This window comes from Falco biarmicus, chromosome 5, assembly GCF_023638135.1.
Source record: "Falco biarmicus isolate bFalBia1 chromosome 5, bFalBia1.pri, whole genome shotgun sequence".
In the NCBI taxonomy this organism is placed as follows: Eukaryota; Metazoa; Chordata; class Aves; order Falconiformes; family Falconidae; genus Falco; species Falco biarmicus.
Genome location: NC_079292.1, coordinates 46,884,995 through 46,900,797, shown reverse-complemented (window position 1 = coordinate 46,900,797; position 15,803 = coordinate 46,884,995). Strand labels below are relative to the sequence as shown.

The following is a 15,803-nucleotide window of genomic DNA, read 5'->3' as shown; positions in this document are numbered from 1 at the left end:
GCCTGTACATCTTTTCACTAGTTCATTATTATTATTACTTTCAGACCCTGTTCAGAGCTTCTCTTCCACATCCGACATCTGACTGTGACTTTGCACAATATGAAACAAATATGCTTGTTCCTGGTATTGACTTGTTCTCTGATCGCTACAGAGCTGATATCTCTACTGTAGTTGCAAGCCTGAACTTCCTTATGTTTGAATTACATTGTGCAAAACAAAATTTAATAGTAAGTATTATTTTTATACTCTGGAAATCAATTTTGAGATATCAAGTCTTATTTTTGTGTGTGGGTGTACTTGCAAGATACCTCAGAAGCTCTAGCAAAATGTCACAGCACTCTCAAAACTAGCCTGCTGCAACAAGATCTTTTACCATCACATATCAAGTTAACTTCAATAAGTAGTTAGTATGCCTTGCCCTAGCACGGCCACCAATCCCCTACAAGGTTTCTAGGGTCCATCTACTATCTGTGCTGTTTACTTCATACTCTCCAGGCCAGTCCCTCTGCTGCCTTCTCCTTGTCTATTCTCATTCAAGGCACACCCTCTCTCCTCACTCTGTTTCTTCTAGGTCTCTCTTCATTGACTGCTCCTCTTCTATACCCCTTACAGCTATTTAACTACTTAGCAGAAACCAGCCACAGCTGCACCTTATCCACATCAGCCAACTCACTGCCCCTGAAGCCAGCCCACAGCTGTATGTTATCAATGTTAATTAACCCACCTTCATTCCTCTACAGCAAAATACCTATATAATTAGGTTCTGTGACACTGGGACAGAGGCAAAGCATAGCTTGCTGCTTACAATTTTTAGTTTATACAGGGTACTTGTTTATTCAGGAAGATGATAATATGTGGTCCACTTAGTTTAGGCGTTTCAGAGGGAATTTTCTATACCTACAGTTGGAAGTGCACTGTACTGAGAATTACTTTAAATGCAGTATGTCCATAATGCTTTCAGTAATACTTTTTTTTGGGTTTGTTTTTTTTTTCCCCCACATTCAGTAAGTAAAATCCCTTCTGTCTTTCTTCTTCTCATGTTCTCTTATTCCTCTGTGTGGAGCATTTTTACAGCTTCTCTCTTATGTTGGCCATGTGGTTTTTTCCTCCATTTAATGACTGACCACTTCCACTTTAATCCAACTTCTTTCAAAGGTGCAGTGCTGTACATGGGAATAAATAGATTGAATTGTTTACTAGTACTCAAAAAGGTGCAGTTCTATCTCTCTTTGGTCCTGTATGCTCTAACAGATTTTCATGTGAGGTGATTATTGTATACTTAAATAAAACAGCTTTCAGCATGACAGAGAACACCTCAGCAGATAGTTCTCTCTGCTTTAATGAGTTCCATAAGAAATTCCATTTAAGAATCCTCTTATGGAAAAGTCCTGCAAGTGGCAGTAGGGAGGGGAAAAGGTCATGTGGGTGGCAGCAGGGGAGTAAGCAAGGGTTAGTACAGGGGTCCTCAAACTGCAGCCCACGGGTCGGATACAGCCCCCCAGGGTCCTCAATCCGGCCCCCGGTATTTACAGAACCCCCCTGCCGGGGGTTGGGGAGGGAAAGCAAGCAGCTGCAGATGACTGCCTGCCTCTGCATCCGCGTGCTGGCCCCCTGGTTAAAAAGTTTGAGGATGCCTGGGTTAGTGGGTAGAGATGGAAGAGGACTTAGAGAGGACAAGGCAGTGAGGTGTTACCCCTTTTTGTCAGCAAGCTGTTTATTGGATTAATTTCATCTGGAACTTCAGGCTAGTGTCTGTCTTACCTACTGCTGTTGCTTCTTCCCATCCTGCATTACAGGAGTTCACTTTGTTGCTAAGCATTGTCTAGCTGCCCTCACTAGGAGAGATCAAATAAGATCAAGGAGCAGACAGTTACCTGGTGGCAGAGACACTTAATTTAACTGCTTGCTTCACATGGGCGTGCACATTTTTGATTCTTTCTACGCTTTTACTAGCAGGATATAGATCCAGGTCATAGATCATCATCAAAGCAATTGCAGTTTCAGCAGGATAAGAACTTCATTTCTACTGAATGCTTAATGTGTGGGAGTGTTTTCCATGGTGGGCACTAAGTTGATTTGACACTTAAACCAAAATATATCAAGATTCAAGTTTTATTAAAAATAAGACCTAAAAGACTAATTTTGTTGAACTACTTCAAATATCTGTTGGAAACAATATGGGTACAATTAAAACATTTACCTCAAGCATTTGTAATCCAAATTCAGAAGTATTAAGCTACTTTATGAAAACTAAAAGTGCATTTGACAAAAAAGTAACAATGTTGCTAACATTTTGCAAGCTCAGGGAGATTTTAAAGTGAAGAAAAATGTAAAAACTGAACAGTAATTAAATTTTGGAAATTCTTTCATTTTCAATAAAGAAATATATGTTAGGAAAGAATCTACTTTTTCTGAAATACTGTGTAATAATACAGTGTTTGTATACTTTACTAGAACTCAGTTTCAAAATTTGTTGTGCTAGTTGCCCCTACAAAACCTTCTGTTTGAAATGAAAGTGAATAAATTTGTCAATAAACCTCATCACCATCCAGTTTATTTTACAATTGGTATCATTTTACTTAGTTGCAGAACTTCATTGTGTATTTTTTATAAAGCTTATAGAATTCTATTATTCTGTTACTTATACTGAAAAATTATTGCATCAAAATGCCGTTTTAGAAATCCCTTATATCAACATCTTTCCAGCACATTTGTTCACTGATGGTATAGTAAAAAACTCCACTTTGAACACAGAGAATAGTTTGGGGAAACTTTACTTTCTATGTTGTGAATCACATATAAGAAAGTATAAGGGGTTATCTAGCCAGCTGAAGAACTTTTTAACACATTCATCCTTCATAGAGTGTAAAAGTACTAGTGGTATTGGCAGTGAAAGCAGTGCTTCTATATTATCTATACATTTGTGATATACAATTGCCATGTGCATTTCTATAATTGTACACTTTGTGACATTTATAGCTAAATGACCTAATGTTTTCCTACAGATTTTACCATTGTTTACATTATACCAGTACCTTGTTTCTGAGATTTGTAAGGACCCAACTAAATGTATTGAAGGAAAAATCCTCAAGGTAATCAAACTTTCTTTTTATCATAGCACATTGTATATCAAGTAAATTTTTCATGATTTTGTTATGTAGTTGACTTAATATTTCTTCATATATCGCTACTATGAAAAATAGTGCCTTAAAGTTCAGCTGTTGCTTAGTGTTTCTCCGCACAACAGATTTTTGAATAGGACTACTTTCTAAATGCAATTATTATTTACATTCTTCATTTTAGTAGGATGTGGAGTTATTTATGCAGTTTTACTGTCAATGTCCTACAGAGACTGTTAAGTACTTCCATCATTTCTTTCTACCTCCATTTAACAAGCATTCTCCTTAAAGATATGATGATAAGATTTTCCCTCTGAAATCCAAACTTTTTACTTGGTATTTCTTATCTTGTTCTACTGTTCTATCTTTTCTTAAGTCAGAAATGTAAATTATTTTTTGTTCAGAGTGTTCACTGCCAGACTTATTATCAGTGTCATGGTGGAACCAGATTTTCAGACATCTGGAAACAGACTTTTGTTATTTCACTGATGTTCACTTTTTGGTTTTGTTTTGGGGTTTTTGAATACCTTGGGTTTTTTTTAAAGGAATCTAACTTGTAGTTAGAGTCAAGGTATTATTGTTTTTAGATATTTTCAGGAAATGGTAATATGGGTTAGGGAGAGTAGCTGAGTACTGTGAGGCTAAGAGGAGTAAAATGTATGAAACAGATTTTGATATGGGGCTGATCTCAGACTGACACTCAGAGCTCTAGCCAGATGAGTTAAGTTATTTTCCTTTGTCAGGAGCAAGTTTTTGAAGAATATGGTGTTTGGGGTTTTTTTATTATTTTTGTTTTTAAAAGTGAAAGACCGATCTTTGAGATTTCACTTATTTACTCTAAAATGTAAAAAATATTTCTTTCCAGTGAATAACATTCTCCATCAATGTATTATTCTAGTAGCCAAATCTATTTGAAAATTACCTTTGAATACATTTTATTTTGAGCAAAAAGAATAACTGAAAATTATTTAAATCAAAGGTTTTCTTATTTTTTTCACAGATTAAAGTACTTACAGATATAGGATTTTTTACAGAGGCCTTTCATGAGCTGTCTTTGCTGAACTGTGGAGAGAGAATTCCATGGAAAATTCCTGCAGGATATAGAAAAATTGAACAAATGAAGGTAAATACCAGAAAAGTATAACACTGAACTGTAACACTCAATTTCTTCATGAAACTGCACATACTCCATGTCTGCAAATTATTACACGTTCCTGAAAAATTTATATTTCTTTCAATAGGCAGGTCAAATAGCATTGAATGACATGAATTTCTCTCACTGAACAGCAGGAAAAAAAAATTTTGAAACATACATTCTGTCTGTTTTATACAGGGAGTAATGCAGATAATACTGTTGAAAAAATAATCTGTGATTTCATATGTAGACAAAGCAAATATGGGTAGAGTCCTTGCCCCATTAATGGCAGAATTCCCCTGCCCCAGCCCCGGAGCAGGGCAGCTGGGGCGGCCCCCAGCCCCGGGCATCGGGCACCTCTGTGGGGCTGGGGTCAGGCCGAGGCTGGGCCAGGACATCAGCCTTCAGGTGGGGGACAGGACCAGGCCTGCTGAGGAGAACTGAGAGCTTCGACACAGCTCTGCGATGGCTGCACAGGGTCGTGGGTCTGGGTGAGGCTGGGCCGGGATCTGGCCCCAGTGGGTGGGTGCGGGTTAGGGGGCCACAGCAGGTCCGGGAGGTGGGGACCTGGAGACAAGCCCTGCTGTAGCGCCGCTAGGGCAGGGACTGATGGCCTTAGGAGCTGACATTGGGTCATGGGCTGTGGGCAGAGTGCAGGGAGCCCCAGGAGATGCTGGGCAGCAAGAGCTGTTGGCGCCTTTAGAGCCCTAACAGTCACGGCACCCCAGGTCAATTTCTTTGATTTTCTCCATATCTAAAGCCAAGTAGTGATCTTACCTTGATCACTAATGTACTGCAAGGTCATAAAGCTGGTAACAATTGACCTGGTCTTTGTCTTACCTGTGAACGTACCTGTGCAGGAAGATACAGTTCAGAGCTACCAGGCAAGCCTCCCCCCTAACAGTTATGTAGCCTTTCCTTGTTTTCCAAGCACTTACGAAAGTAATCTACTAAATTGTTGCTGGATGGATATAGTTAAGGTCTCCCTTACCTGAGTGATGCTTTTGGGTAGGTGTCACCCCATGACAAAGTATGTGTGCCAGCACTAGGGAGCTGGGCTGAACATGGGATAGAAGAGTAGTGGAACACCCCTTTTGACAGCAATGTGCATTTAACTTGATTGGACAGCCACTTTCTACACATGCAATAGGATGGTATTTCTAATCTGGTCAGAGTTAGAGGCTGGTGCTAAAAGAGGAATTCCTAACCCACCTCCATGACTTCACATTTGCTTCCCTTACCCTGTGTTATAGATGGTGAAGTTGACACTGCAGAACAAATTAATTTTAATGAGCTGATTTGAAGGGAAATTTCCCCTCTCCCAGCTCACCAAACCCTGAGAGGGAATTTCCAGCCCATGGACTGACTGTCCTTACATTGCAGCCTCACAACAGCTATAACCAGCACCAAGCAGCAGTATCTTTTTTTGCTATAGCCAACAAATCAATGTCTAAGCTAATTAATAAGGGAATAATTATGATTAAATTTATGATAGGATGTCAAATTTATGATAGGATGTTAAAAAACCAGAAATATGGACAAGCACTCCTAGAATAAACCGCAGTGGTACTAGTTTTTAAATGAAACATGAACTTAATAAAAATTAAAATATTTATCAAAAAAGGTGACCTTTTTAATTTTCCTGTGACACTTTCATACTAACTGCATGGGAAGAAACTGAAATATATTGGTTTTCCTTAGAGCACAAGCTACACTACATTCTTATTAGGTTGAGCCGTAAAGAGTTATGAGCATCCTCACTGGAGTTGATTCTGTGAAGCTTCCCTGTTCGTGGCTATAGTACAATGCATTTACTCCTTACTGATACTAGTCAGGTTAAAATGCATTTTTAAATCCTTTCCTTAATTTGTATATTGTCTGAAGAGCTCACAGAGTTAGGACAAAGTCTGGCTGATTTGTCACTTGTCTTTTTTTTCTAACTGAGTTCGCAGGTGAGTGGCTGAACAGCAGAGAAGGTTCAGCATTAGGTCTCTGGTTAGGGTGTGATGCATGTAAAGCTAAGTGCATGCTGGACTTTTGCACAGCTCTCAGAATAAGAAGGACCCATGATCCAGGAAATGACAGAGATGATAGAGGGCTACATCTGGACTACAGAGTTAATAAAAGAGTTAATAAAAAACACAGAACCCAAGTGGCAGTTCTGTGTAGAGCTCCCAGTTATTGATGGAAATGATCTTTACCTCTGCTTTTTCCTTCCTTTCCTTTCCTCAGTAGACTGGTTTGTATCCTGGTGAAAAGGTAAAGGGTTTTTGACTATGGACTAGAATTAGGGTTAGGGTTCAGAAAACTGAAGCATGTATAAGGGAAGAAATAGTTGTTTTAAGAGCCCTCAAGGAGGCTGAGGTCTCATGTTCATCTTGACTTGTAGCTCTTGTTTCCGTTCCATTCACAGATCTCTGTGCTCTAGTGAATAGCAGAGGTGGCATGTGCAAAGTTTGGAGTTACGTTTGGTATTCAGAAATGTGAAGAACATAAAGGCAATTGATAGTTGATGTTTATAGAGCTCCTAGAATTTGGAAAAGGATTTTTGTTTTTTGCCTTTTTGTCCCCTTGCTTCAAGTTGAAGAATCCTGGTGAATGGCATAGGAGATATAAGAATAGTTTTGGGTCTTGGGTTATGGTTCAGAAATGTGAAGCCCATAGAAGCTAAGTAATTGCTGGTATTTTCAGAGCCCTCACAGTATAGTTGGAAATGCATTACAGTTGTCCACTGCTCTGCGAACTGATTTATTTTATACTCATACTGTAACACATTACTTATTTGGGGGTTTGTCCATTTTACAGGCCTTACAGAAATTTGACTCCTCAAAATCTCTCCTGACTGTTACAAATTTACAGGTAAAAAAATTCTGAAACAATAAAAAATGTTATGCTAGACATAAGTATTTATTTCAGTGGCATAAGTTAGAGATTATTTGGATCAGAAAATATACTTGTTATTAGTAAAAAACATTAAAGAAAAAACATATTCTTCTTAACAGTTTAACATTTCCTAAGTTTTAGATTTTATGGCTGACCTCTCAAGGGAGAGGCACGTATCATTATCACCATTTTTCAGATGGGAGACCCAAGGTGTGCAAATCTGTGACTTGTCTGTGGAAAGCATGCTAGAAGAACTATTCAGGTTTTGTCATGATATGTAGGGTCTGGTGTTTATCCTGCTAAAATACCAAGAATATCAGTCATCTAGCCTTATAATTTCTATCAATCAGAGCTGTCTTCATAGATGTAATTCAGATTGGGGTTGAAGCCCATTTCTGGGGAAAAAAAAGGTGATTCTGTAAACCAGTTAATGAACAGTCATTTCTCATTTTAATTAAAATCACGTTTGTCAATGACTTCTTTTTTGTTTTTCAGTTTTAATAATTTTCTTTAATTTGCCTTGCCACAGATTTGTTGAGCTAGTAATGGTAAATGTTAGCAGAATGTGGAAAAGAAGCTGTACCATAAAACCAAACTGATAAAGTAGAAAACCCCCACTTTTTCCCTCTACTTTTCTCTCTTTTGTTTACAGTAAGCTTGTGTGTCTCCTACAACTATCGATATTAGAAGACAAACGAGATGTCTGCCTTGACAGCTTTTGATCTCACTAGTTTCAGATTTATTTTGAAGTTGTGCTTTATCTTCAACTTTTGATTTGAACACTTCACAGTATATATGGGACTCATTGCTCTTGTTATGATTTTGCAATGCTGTGTAGACTTTCAACTTCTAAATTTATTAATCTAAAGTGAGAATATTAAACTCAAGATAAGGCAAGGATGCTGTAACAAGTAACAAAAAGATTATATGAAATATGCTAGAATGGTTTGATACAAGAAGCTTTTCCTTGCTTAATCTTTCTAGTCAGGGTGAATTGTAACAACAGACTTTCCTTTGAGTTGAGATTTCTGAACTACAGATTTACCTACATATTTTTTGTCGCCACCTTAGCTCAAAGAATGCTATGGACACTGCAGAAAACTAGAACTCACACAGAGTAATACCTAAAAATTTATAGATTCACCTTCTACTGGAAAACTGATCACTGAGGCTGTAGCCTCAGTGCTAAGGGGTGACTTAAGTTTGGTAAGGAAAACAGCAACTCATCCATAATGACTAAGAGCATATTACTAATATTATTCTTGTTAATTGTTGTAAACATCATTATTAATAGAAGTAGAATATGCCTTGAATAAGAAAAATATAAAATATGTAATTTCAAATAGTCCCAATTGTTAACTTTCTTGTAGGTACTGGAAGACATATTTAATTGGAGTCTGTCTTTAACAATGGTGTCACTGTGCAACCAACAAATTATGAATAAATTAGCTCTAGCCAAAATGCATTTCATCATTTGCCTTTCTGCCACAATAAATAATATACCTGAAAAAGTGGAAAAACACATCTATTCTGTTGATAACAGCAGCTTGAAGGAGCCAACCAGAATTACAGCATCAAATGTAAAAGGTAATCATAAAGGTGGTGGAAAAGTGCATCTGTTCTGCAGCTTGTTTCAAGCATAGTTTTTCCACTTTTAACTGCATATGAATTAACCTGTCACATTAAAAACAAAATTAATATTAAATGTTGCTTCAAAAATGAGTCATTATTGAAAAAATAAACATTAAGATTTTTAAAGTTTTTTTTAGGTAATGTCTCTAAAATTATTAGAGTTCTATTCCATTCTTCTTCACTTATTTTGATATTGAAAGTCCCAGTTATAAACAGAGAAAAAAGGGGCATATTCTTCAAATTACTGAGAATGCTTTGTTTCTGTGTCTGTTATCTGAAATTTCATCTGAAATGTATTTGACAGTTGATGCTGATAAGAATTCAAGACAACAGGAACAAAGAGGCACAATGGTGCAGCTCGTTGATTGTAAAGATGATTTAAATATGGCCATGCTAAAGGTAATTTTGTTTTTTAGCAAAAAAAGGCTTAAGAAACTGCAGATTGTTCCAAAAACATTGCTAATGCTTTCAATGTAACAGAAGTTATGATTGGAGGATGGCATGAATGAGGGGACTAGAAATTTCTGTTTCTAATCTGATTGTAATTTTACTAACCATGTATGAAATCTTGGTGGTTTGGTACAATTTTTCAAATAGTCTTCATGGAAAATATTCTCATAATCAGATCTCACTATGACTGTTGCAGCAACAAGGGTAAAGACTGAATAGGATTTCATGGATAAAATCATCACCTTTTAGAGGCTGGTAGCTGTAGAACATGTCAGAGACGCTTTGATGGGGTAGTATGCTCTACAAATAAATGGAAAACCATTCTCTACCATATGTGAAATGTCTCAAAGTTTTCATGTTCCTCTTTCTGATATTTTATTTTGGAGAAAACATATTAGTTTATTAGCTTCTTTGTTTGAAAGGGGTTGGTTTGTTTGGTTTGTTTTGGTTTTAGTTTTTCATGGAATCATTTAGGTTGGAAAAGACCTATGACATCATCAATTTTGTTTTGTTTTATTTAATTGTAAAATTCATGCTTGGCAGTTTTACATCACAAAAAGACCGAAATTGAGGGCTGCCCTATTCTTCTTTCAGAGAGGTCTTCCACTTTGGAAGTATCTGATTTTGGCTGCTGTTACAAACAAAGTAATGTACAAAATACATCTGGAGAAGTGGAGGATGATTTTGTGTGGCTATTGGTATATGCCATACACTAGAAACTTGAAAATTTAGTATAGCTTGAAATTACCTTCAAAACAGCATCTTGAATATAGATAAGATAAAAATCTTAAATTAATTTAGATGGGGGTCACTTAAGACACATAATATATTTCTTAACCCTTCTGATTTTTCTTTAACCATTCTATTATTCTGTTTTTTTAATTAGAGCTCTGAATTCATTGAGGAAACTGGTCAAAAAAAGATACTGGATAATACAAACCTTTGAATTGCTTTTTAGTTCTGCTGGAAGCTCCAGCATTGAGATTCTATTTCAAATCAACTTTCTTTTACATTTGGTTTTCACATCTTCTTATAGCTTTGTTTATCAGAAAGACTGTAATTTATAGTTGGACTGTAAATTATATATGGACATACATATAATATGCAGGACACATACTGCACTCAAGGATTTGTCAAAATATAGATAGAAAAGACTAATATTTCTTGCAACATCTTTAATGTTGTATTTTGATATTGTATTTTACTGCTTAAAATTACTAAGCATAGTAAGAAGTATAGTATGAAATTATCAAGTATAACTGTGAGATGAAGAATGAAAAATTATTAAGTAGTATTGCTAAGCCTTATAATATGTATTTAAGGATAAATTGCAATGGTACAGGCATGATTAAGGTTTTTCTACTTTCAACACATTGAATCTGTAAACCTGAAAAAAGCAAAATGAAACCTTCCTGCTATTTATAGAAAAGGCATCTTGTATCCAAGTTGATTTGTTTTAGGGTGCAGTGATAGTAAGCAGAATAAATATACTTGACAGAATAAAATACTTTGTAAGAAATTTTTTATTTTTTACATTAATTTTTTGAAATCATACAATGCTGTTTTCTTTTCTAGGGAATTTTATTGACAGAAGCTGAAGAAAGTCTTAGCCATCTTGTGCAGAACATACAGGACAATTGTGATGGGGAGGTATCTCAGTGCTCTGCTGAAGATATAGAGACTCTTATTGAGGCCAAACTTCAGCTTGCTGCTATTTCTCAGCAAAGGCATCAAGCAGCTTTCAGGTAAATAATATTATGAACAACCTTATGTTGCACAGCCTTGACTACAGAAGATTTAAAAAGCCCAGTAATTTTCCCTTTGAATCCTTTATGTAAGCATTAGTATTCTAAATCTTAGTAACCAGTCATAACAACCCCAGTAGTATATCTACAAGTGTAAGTCACACTGGCATTTCATTTTTTATTATTGCTTTTTTTTACTTTTTAAAAGTTCATCAGTTATTGGACTATGATTTCTCTGTGAGGTGTTTCTGTGATACAGTGTTATACAAAAACAAGGAAAAAGCTGCAGTCTTCACTGTTTTTGCAAAAGTCTGGATATGTTGGATTATGCATTTTTTTATAATGTTACAGTGTCCAGCAGACCACTAACGTTATCTCTGAACTACTGAATTCTACGTCGTTCTAGAATGCCCTGTGTTACTGTCCTAAAAGAACATCTCCTCTTGATGTACTTATTGGTGTAAAATTAAAATGTTAAAATTAATTTGATTTGAAAGTATTGATGTAACCTTTAACATATTAGAATATATTTTGAGCAGGTGTGAATTATATTTTTAGCAACAGTGTTTTAAATAGTGTTGTATTTACATGATCTACCAGATATTTTCTCCAAATTACAATTTCCAAATTCTGTGATTTTTTTGAGGTTCTGATTTGTTTTGGAGAACTTCAAGAAATTATAATTATGCTGTTCTTTGAGCATATGGGACATACAGAAATATATTAACTCTTTGTAGAGGTTAAATTCTGAACACTGTTTTGATCTTTTAGCTAGGAGAATTCTTCCGTCATACCTATAATTTTAAATTAATTTGTATAAGAAGGATAATAGTTTAACAATACATCACTTTTATTGGTGTCAAGGTCTTTTTATCCAATTTTTTATTAGGTTGAAAAATCTTTGTGGGTACAAATTTTTAACTAGAGATGCAGCACATAGAGGTGTAGTACAGTCACTTGCCAGGCTATATTGAGATTAGGTACAATGTAATCAATATTTATAACTTTTTTTAGCTCTAATCTGACAAAGCACAGCAAAAATTATTACAGTAAATCTTACATTATTGTAAGTACCAAGCAAAATGCAGAATTTTTATTGTTGGAATAGTGGTGAAGATGGCTGTAACACTCTTAGTGATGAAGTAGTAGGTGATTCAGCAGGCCAACAAGTAAACCAGTCTCAATATTTTCCTTTCTACCCAATTAAGAAAAAATTAACATAGTTTTCTTCTATGTCAAAAGCAAACTATCTTCTTTCTCCCAGCTGTCTCAGGTGAATAAACAAACCTCCAAATCAGTTAACCATTAAAAATAGCTCAATTCCTTTTTAGCTGCTATGGTACAGCAATAAAAAAATAAAATCAACATGGACAGAAGCTTCACAGTGCTCTATGGACTACCGAAATGAGAACAGTAAGAGCACTGTAGCATGGTCTTTCTACCCGGGTTTTGTTTATGTTATTTTAGAAGATAGAAGTTTCCCAAGAATTCAGATATTAGGACTGTAATAATTTAGTAGTAAAATCATTATTGAAGATGTGAAGTAAGAACTTGTAGGCTACTTGTGGACGTTTCTCATCATGAATTATTAATCCATTTCAGTGCCTTTTGAATTAGATTAATTTACCATAGATTTGTCAAAGAGTAAAAAAAAAATCACTGGCCAACGACCTCATTGTGCTTTTGAAAGCCATGTGGATTTTAGAAAATTATCATATTAGTAACAAAGGACCAGTATGCAGACTTATGAAATATCCTGTGCATAAACCTGGTTTAGCTTGATACTAGGCTTGGTAAAACCTGTATTAGTTCTGACCCAAACTTTCTGTTGTGGTTTAACCCCAGGCAGTAACTAAGCCCCAGAGAGCCACTCACTCCTCCCTGGTGGAATGGGGGAGAGAATTGAGAGAGTAAAAGTAGAGAAAACTTGTGGGCTGAGGTAAAGACAGTTTAATAGGTAAAGCAAAAGCTGTACACGCAAGCAAAGCAACACAAGGAATTCATTCACCACTTCCCATGGGCAGGCAGGGGTTCAGCCATCCCCAGGGAAGCAGGGCTCCTTCATGTGCAATGGCTACTTGGGAAGACAAACACCATCGCTCTGAATGGCTCCCCTATCCTTCTTATTCCCCCAGTTTTATATGCTGAGCGTGATGTCGTATGGTATGGAATATCCCTTTGGTGGTCAGTCCAGGTCAGCTATCCTGGCTGTTCCCCCTCCCAACTTCTTGTACACTCCCAGCTTCCTCACTGGTGTGGCAGTGTGAGGAGCAGAAAAGGCCTTGACTCTCCATAAGCTCTGCTCAGCAGTAACTGAAACATTCCTATATTGTCAACACTCTTTCCAGCACAAATCCCAGACAGCCCGGTACTAACTACTATGAAGAAAATTAACTCTCCCCCAGCCAAAACCAGCACACTTTCTCAACTTGCTTAACTGATTCTGGTATGTAAGCCATTTTCAGTGCAAGACCCTTCTTTTTGACATGCAATTATATCCTAGAGTGTAGTTTCTCTCTTGTCTTATAACTTGTCTCAGATCGAAGAAATTTTTTTAGTGTATCAGGGGTTCCAATGGATGTCAAGCATTTTATGGATCATTTTTTGGGACTCTCAAATTTTTGATGGGTGTTTAATGGGCCTTATATATTGATAGTTGTCAGACAGCAGGAAAAAACCCCACCAACAAACAAAGCAAGGGCTTGGGTTTTTTTTAACCTATTTTACAATTTTATTGCACTGCCATCCTGGAAACTGCTGATATATCTGCCTCACATACAAATGAAACATTCCTTCAGACAGCTGAATGTTTCCTGCCTGCCAGCCTAGAAATCAAACTTTGCATGATATTACAGAAATTCATCATTTTTTTCCTTTGGCAAAATGACTTAGTGGTGAAATCGTTATAGTCAGCTGTACTTTCCTATTTTGATCATCTTGTCACTTTCTGATTCAGCTGATAAAAGGATGTGTATTTTGTCAAGGGAAATATATAGACACATCACTCTTGTTGACAGCAGAAGAGGGTCACAAAAATTTCATCAAGGGAAGCTTCTACATTACAGCTTCTGTCTTGCAAAAAAATTATGCCTCAGAATAAGTTTATGTATAGGACTAATCCTGTTGATCTCAAGGAGAGTATTTACATGGTGACCCCCCAAAGTATGTGAGCTTTCTAATTACCTAAATACGTGTTTGCTTATGTGAATACATGACTGCTTAAAGCAATACATATATGAATGTTTGGGCTTCTGGTCTACATTTTACTCATGAAATTTATATTTAAGCATGTAGGTAAAAATAGCCTCATTTTCAGAACTGCTAAATGTTGACAACAGCAGTTACCTGGAGTCAGTGGTGCTCAAGATGTAAGGTTACTATTTCTTAAAAGCCTGTAGATACTCTTGGGTGCTGCACCTTCTCCAACTTATTTGAGAATTGTTAACCATAGAATATCAAACAATGTTTTGAAAAAATCAGGTTTTGCTGTAATTTTACTTTGATCCCTGGTTTCAAGGGAAAGCTCTTCTTAATAAAAAGAAAGAAATGCAGTTGCGATATTTCATTGCATTATTCTTACTGTCTGTATTGCTTTTTTAAGCAAATTCTGTTTTGTCTTTTCCATTGTTAGAGAGAAGGTTATCATCAAATTCACAATTGATTTATTCTGTTTTCATTTTGTTGAATAAAACTGAGGTAAAGGGATGATGAAGGAGATTCATAAGGATTGAATTCTGAGAGCTGAAAGGCAAGATATTAACGGTTTTGGTTCTCATTGTTACTTTGGGGTCTATTTGTGCTGAATTGGTGTAATCCATCCAGGTCTGTATCACAGAAAGAGCCAGCAGGATAGAATCAGGAATGACAGGAAGACTTTAACTACCCTCTTATCTCTGGAGGTTATCCATTCTGTGGTTAATTATATGTTGGCAGAATAATGTGAGTAATTTCAGAGTAGTGAAGCTCTTGTTCTGACTTCTTTGTGCATGAATCAAGAACTTGGCCTTTACAACAATTAGTCTAGAACTTCTCAAAAGCAGTAAATTCACGCAGAGTCTGAATCTCTCTTGCATTAAAAGCTCTTTACAGTGTTCTAGCAGTGTGAAAGGGACTTAAGTTGTTCATACATTACTTTTTTTTCTTTTGTGTCACAGCAGCCAGTCTCTATGTGAAGAGACTGTCTCTATGTAAAAAGACAGCAGGTATGAGAATTTTGCTTATACATTTTTAACAAATAACCTGCTGAAAAATCTTTTCACAGGTGAGCTAGGGATGCCCTCAGGTACTTTTGCATCATTAGGAAAATTTGTTTCAGTAGGTAAAGAATAAGTAGAATTGTAAACACACCTCCCCCCCCAAACCAACAAAAAAAACAAAACCAAAAAATAAGCAACCCCAAAAATGTTTTGGAGAAGAGGTAGGGAAGTAGACATTTACAGATGTAAAGGAAAATATACAACTAGAGATGGAAAGCTAATAATATGAGACATTGGGTTTGGGAGTTTCTCACAGTATGTCGAATAGTGTGTTGTTTGGGCAAGAAAACCTATGTGAAAAGACCTCACTATGTTGGTTTTGCAGGCATCTTCATATCATGAAAATAATTGTATTCACAAAGTGGGCTGTTATAGATACACTTTTTTATAGATGTAATGAAATTTGAACAGTGTATCTGAAAGCTTTAAAAAGACAGCATAAAAAGGAAAAAAACCCTAGTAGTTCATATTTTAAGAAACCTGACAATATTTTGAGCTGCAAGTTTTTGACATGTGGAGCTGAATGCTGCACGAGTCCTAATAGTGTCTGTATCTTTCTAGATGCTGTTTGGAGTGAACTCCA

The 15,803-nt window shown here is 36.2% G+C and overlaps 1 protein-coding gene across 1 annotated transcript in view; it reads left to right on the top strand.

Moving 5' to 3' along the window:
- Window positions 1-15,803, top strand: part of CFAP54 (cilia and flagella associated protein 54) — a 117,393-nt gene that overhangs the window by 73,697 nt on the left and 27,893 nt on the right. Inside the window, exons 46-52 of the mRNA XM_056341897.1 lie at window positions 45-227; window positions 3,006-3,092; window positions 4,120-4,242; window positions 7,060-7,113; window positions 8,508-8,724; window positions 9,074-9,168; window positions 10,795-10,964. Of these exons, the coding sequence (XP_056197872.1) occupies window positions 45-227; window positions 3,006-3,092; window positions 4,120-4,242; window positions 7,060-7,113; window positions 8,508-8,724; window positions 9,074-9,168; window positions 10,795-10,964 (929 nt within the window). The remainder of the gene's footprint in view (window positions 1-44; window positions 228-3,005; window positions 3,093-4,119; window positions 4,243-7,059; window positions 7,114-8,507; window positions 8,725-9,073; window positions 9,169-10,794; window positions 10,965-15,803) is intronic.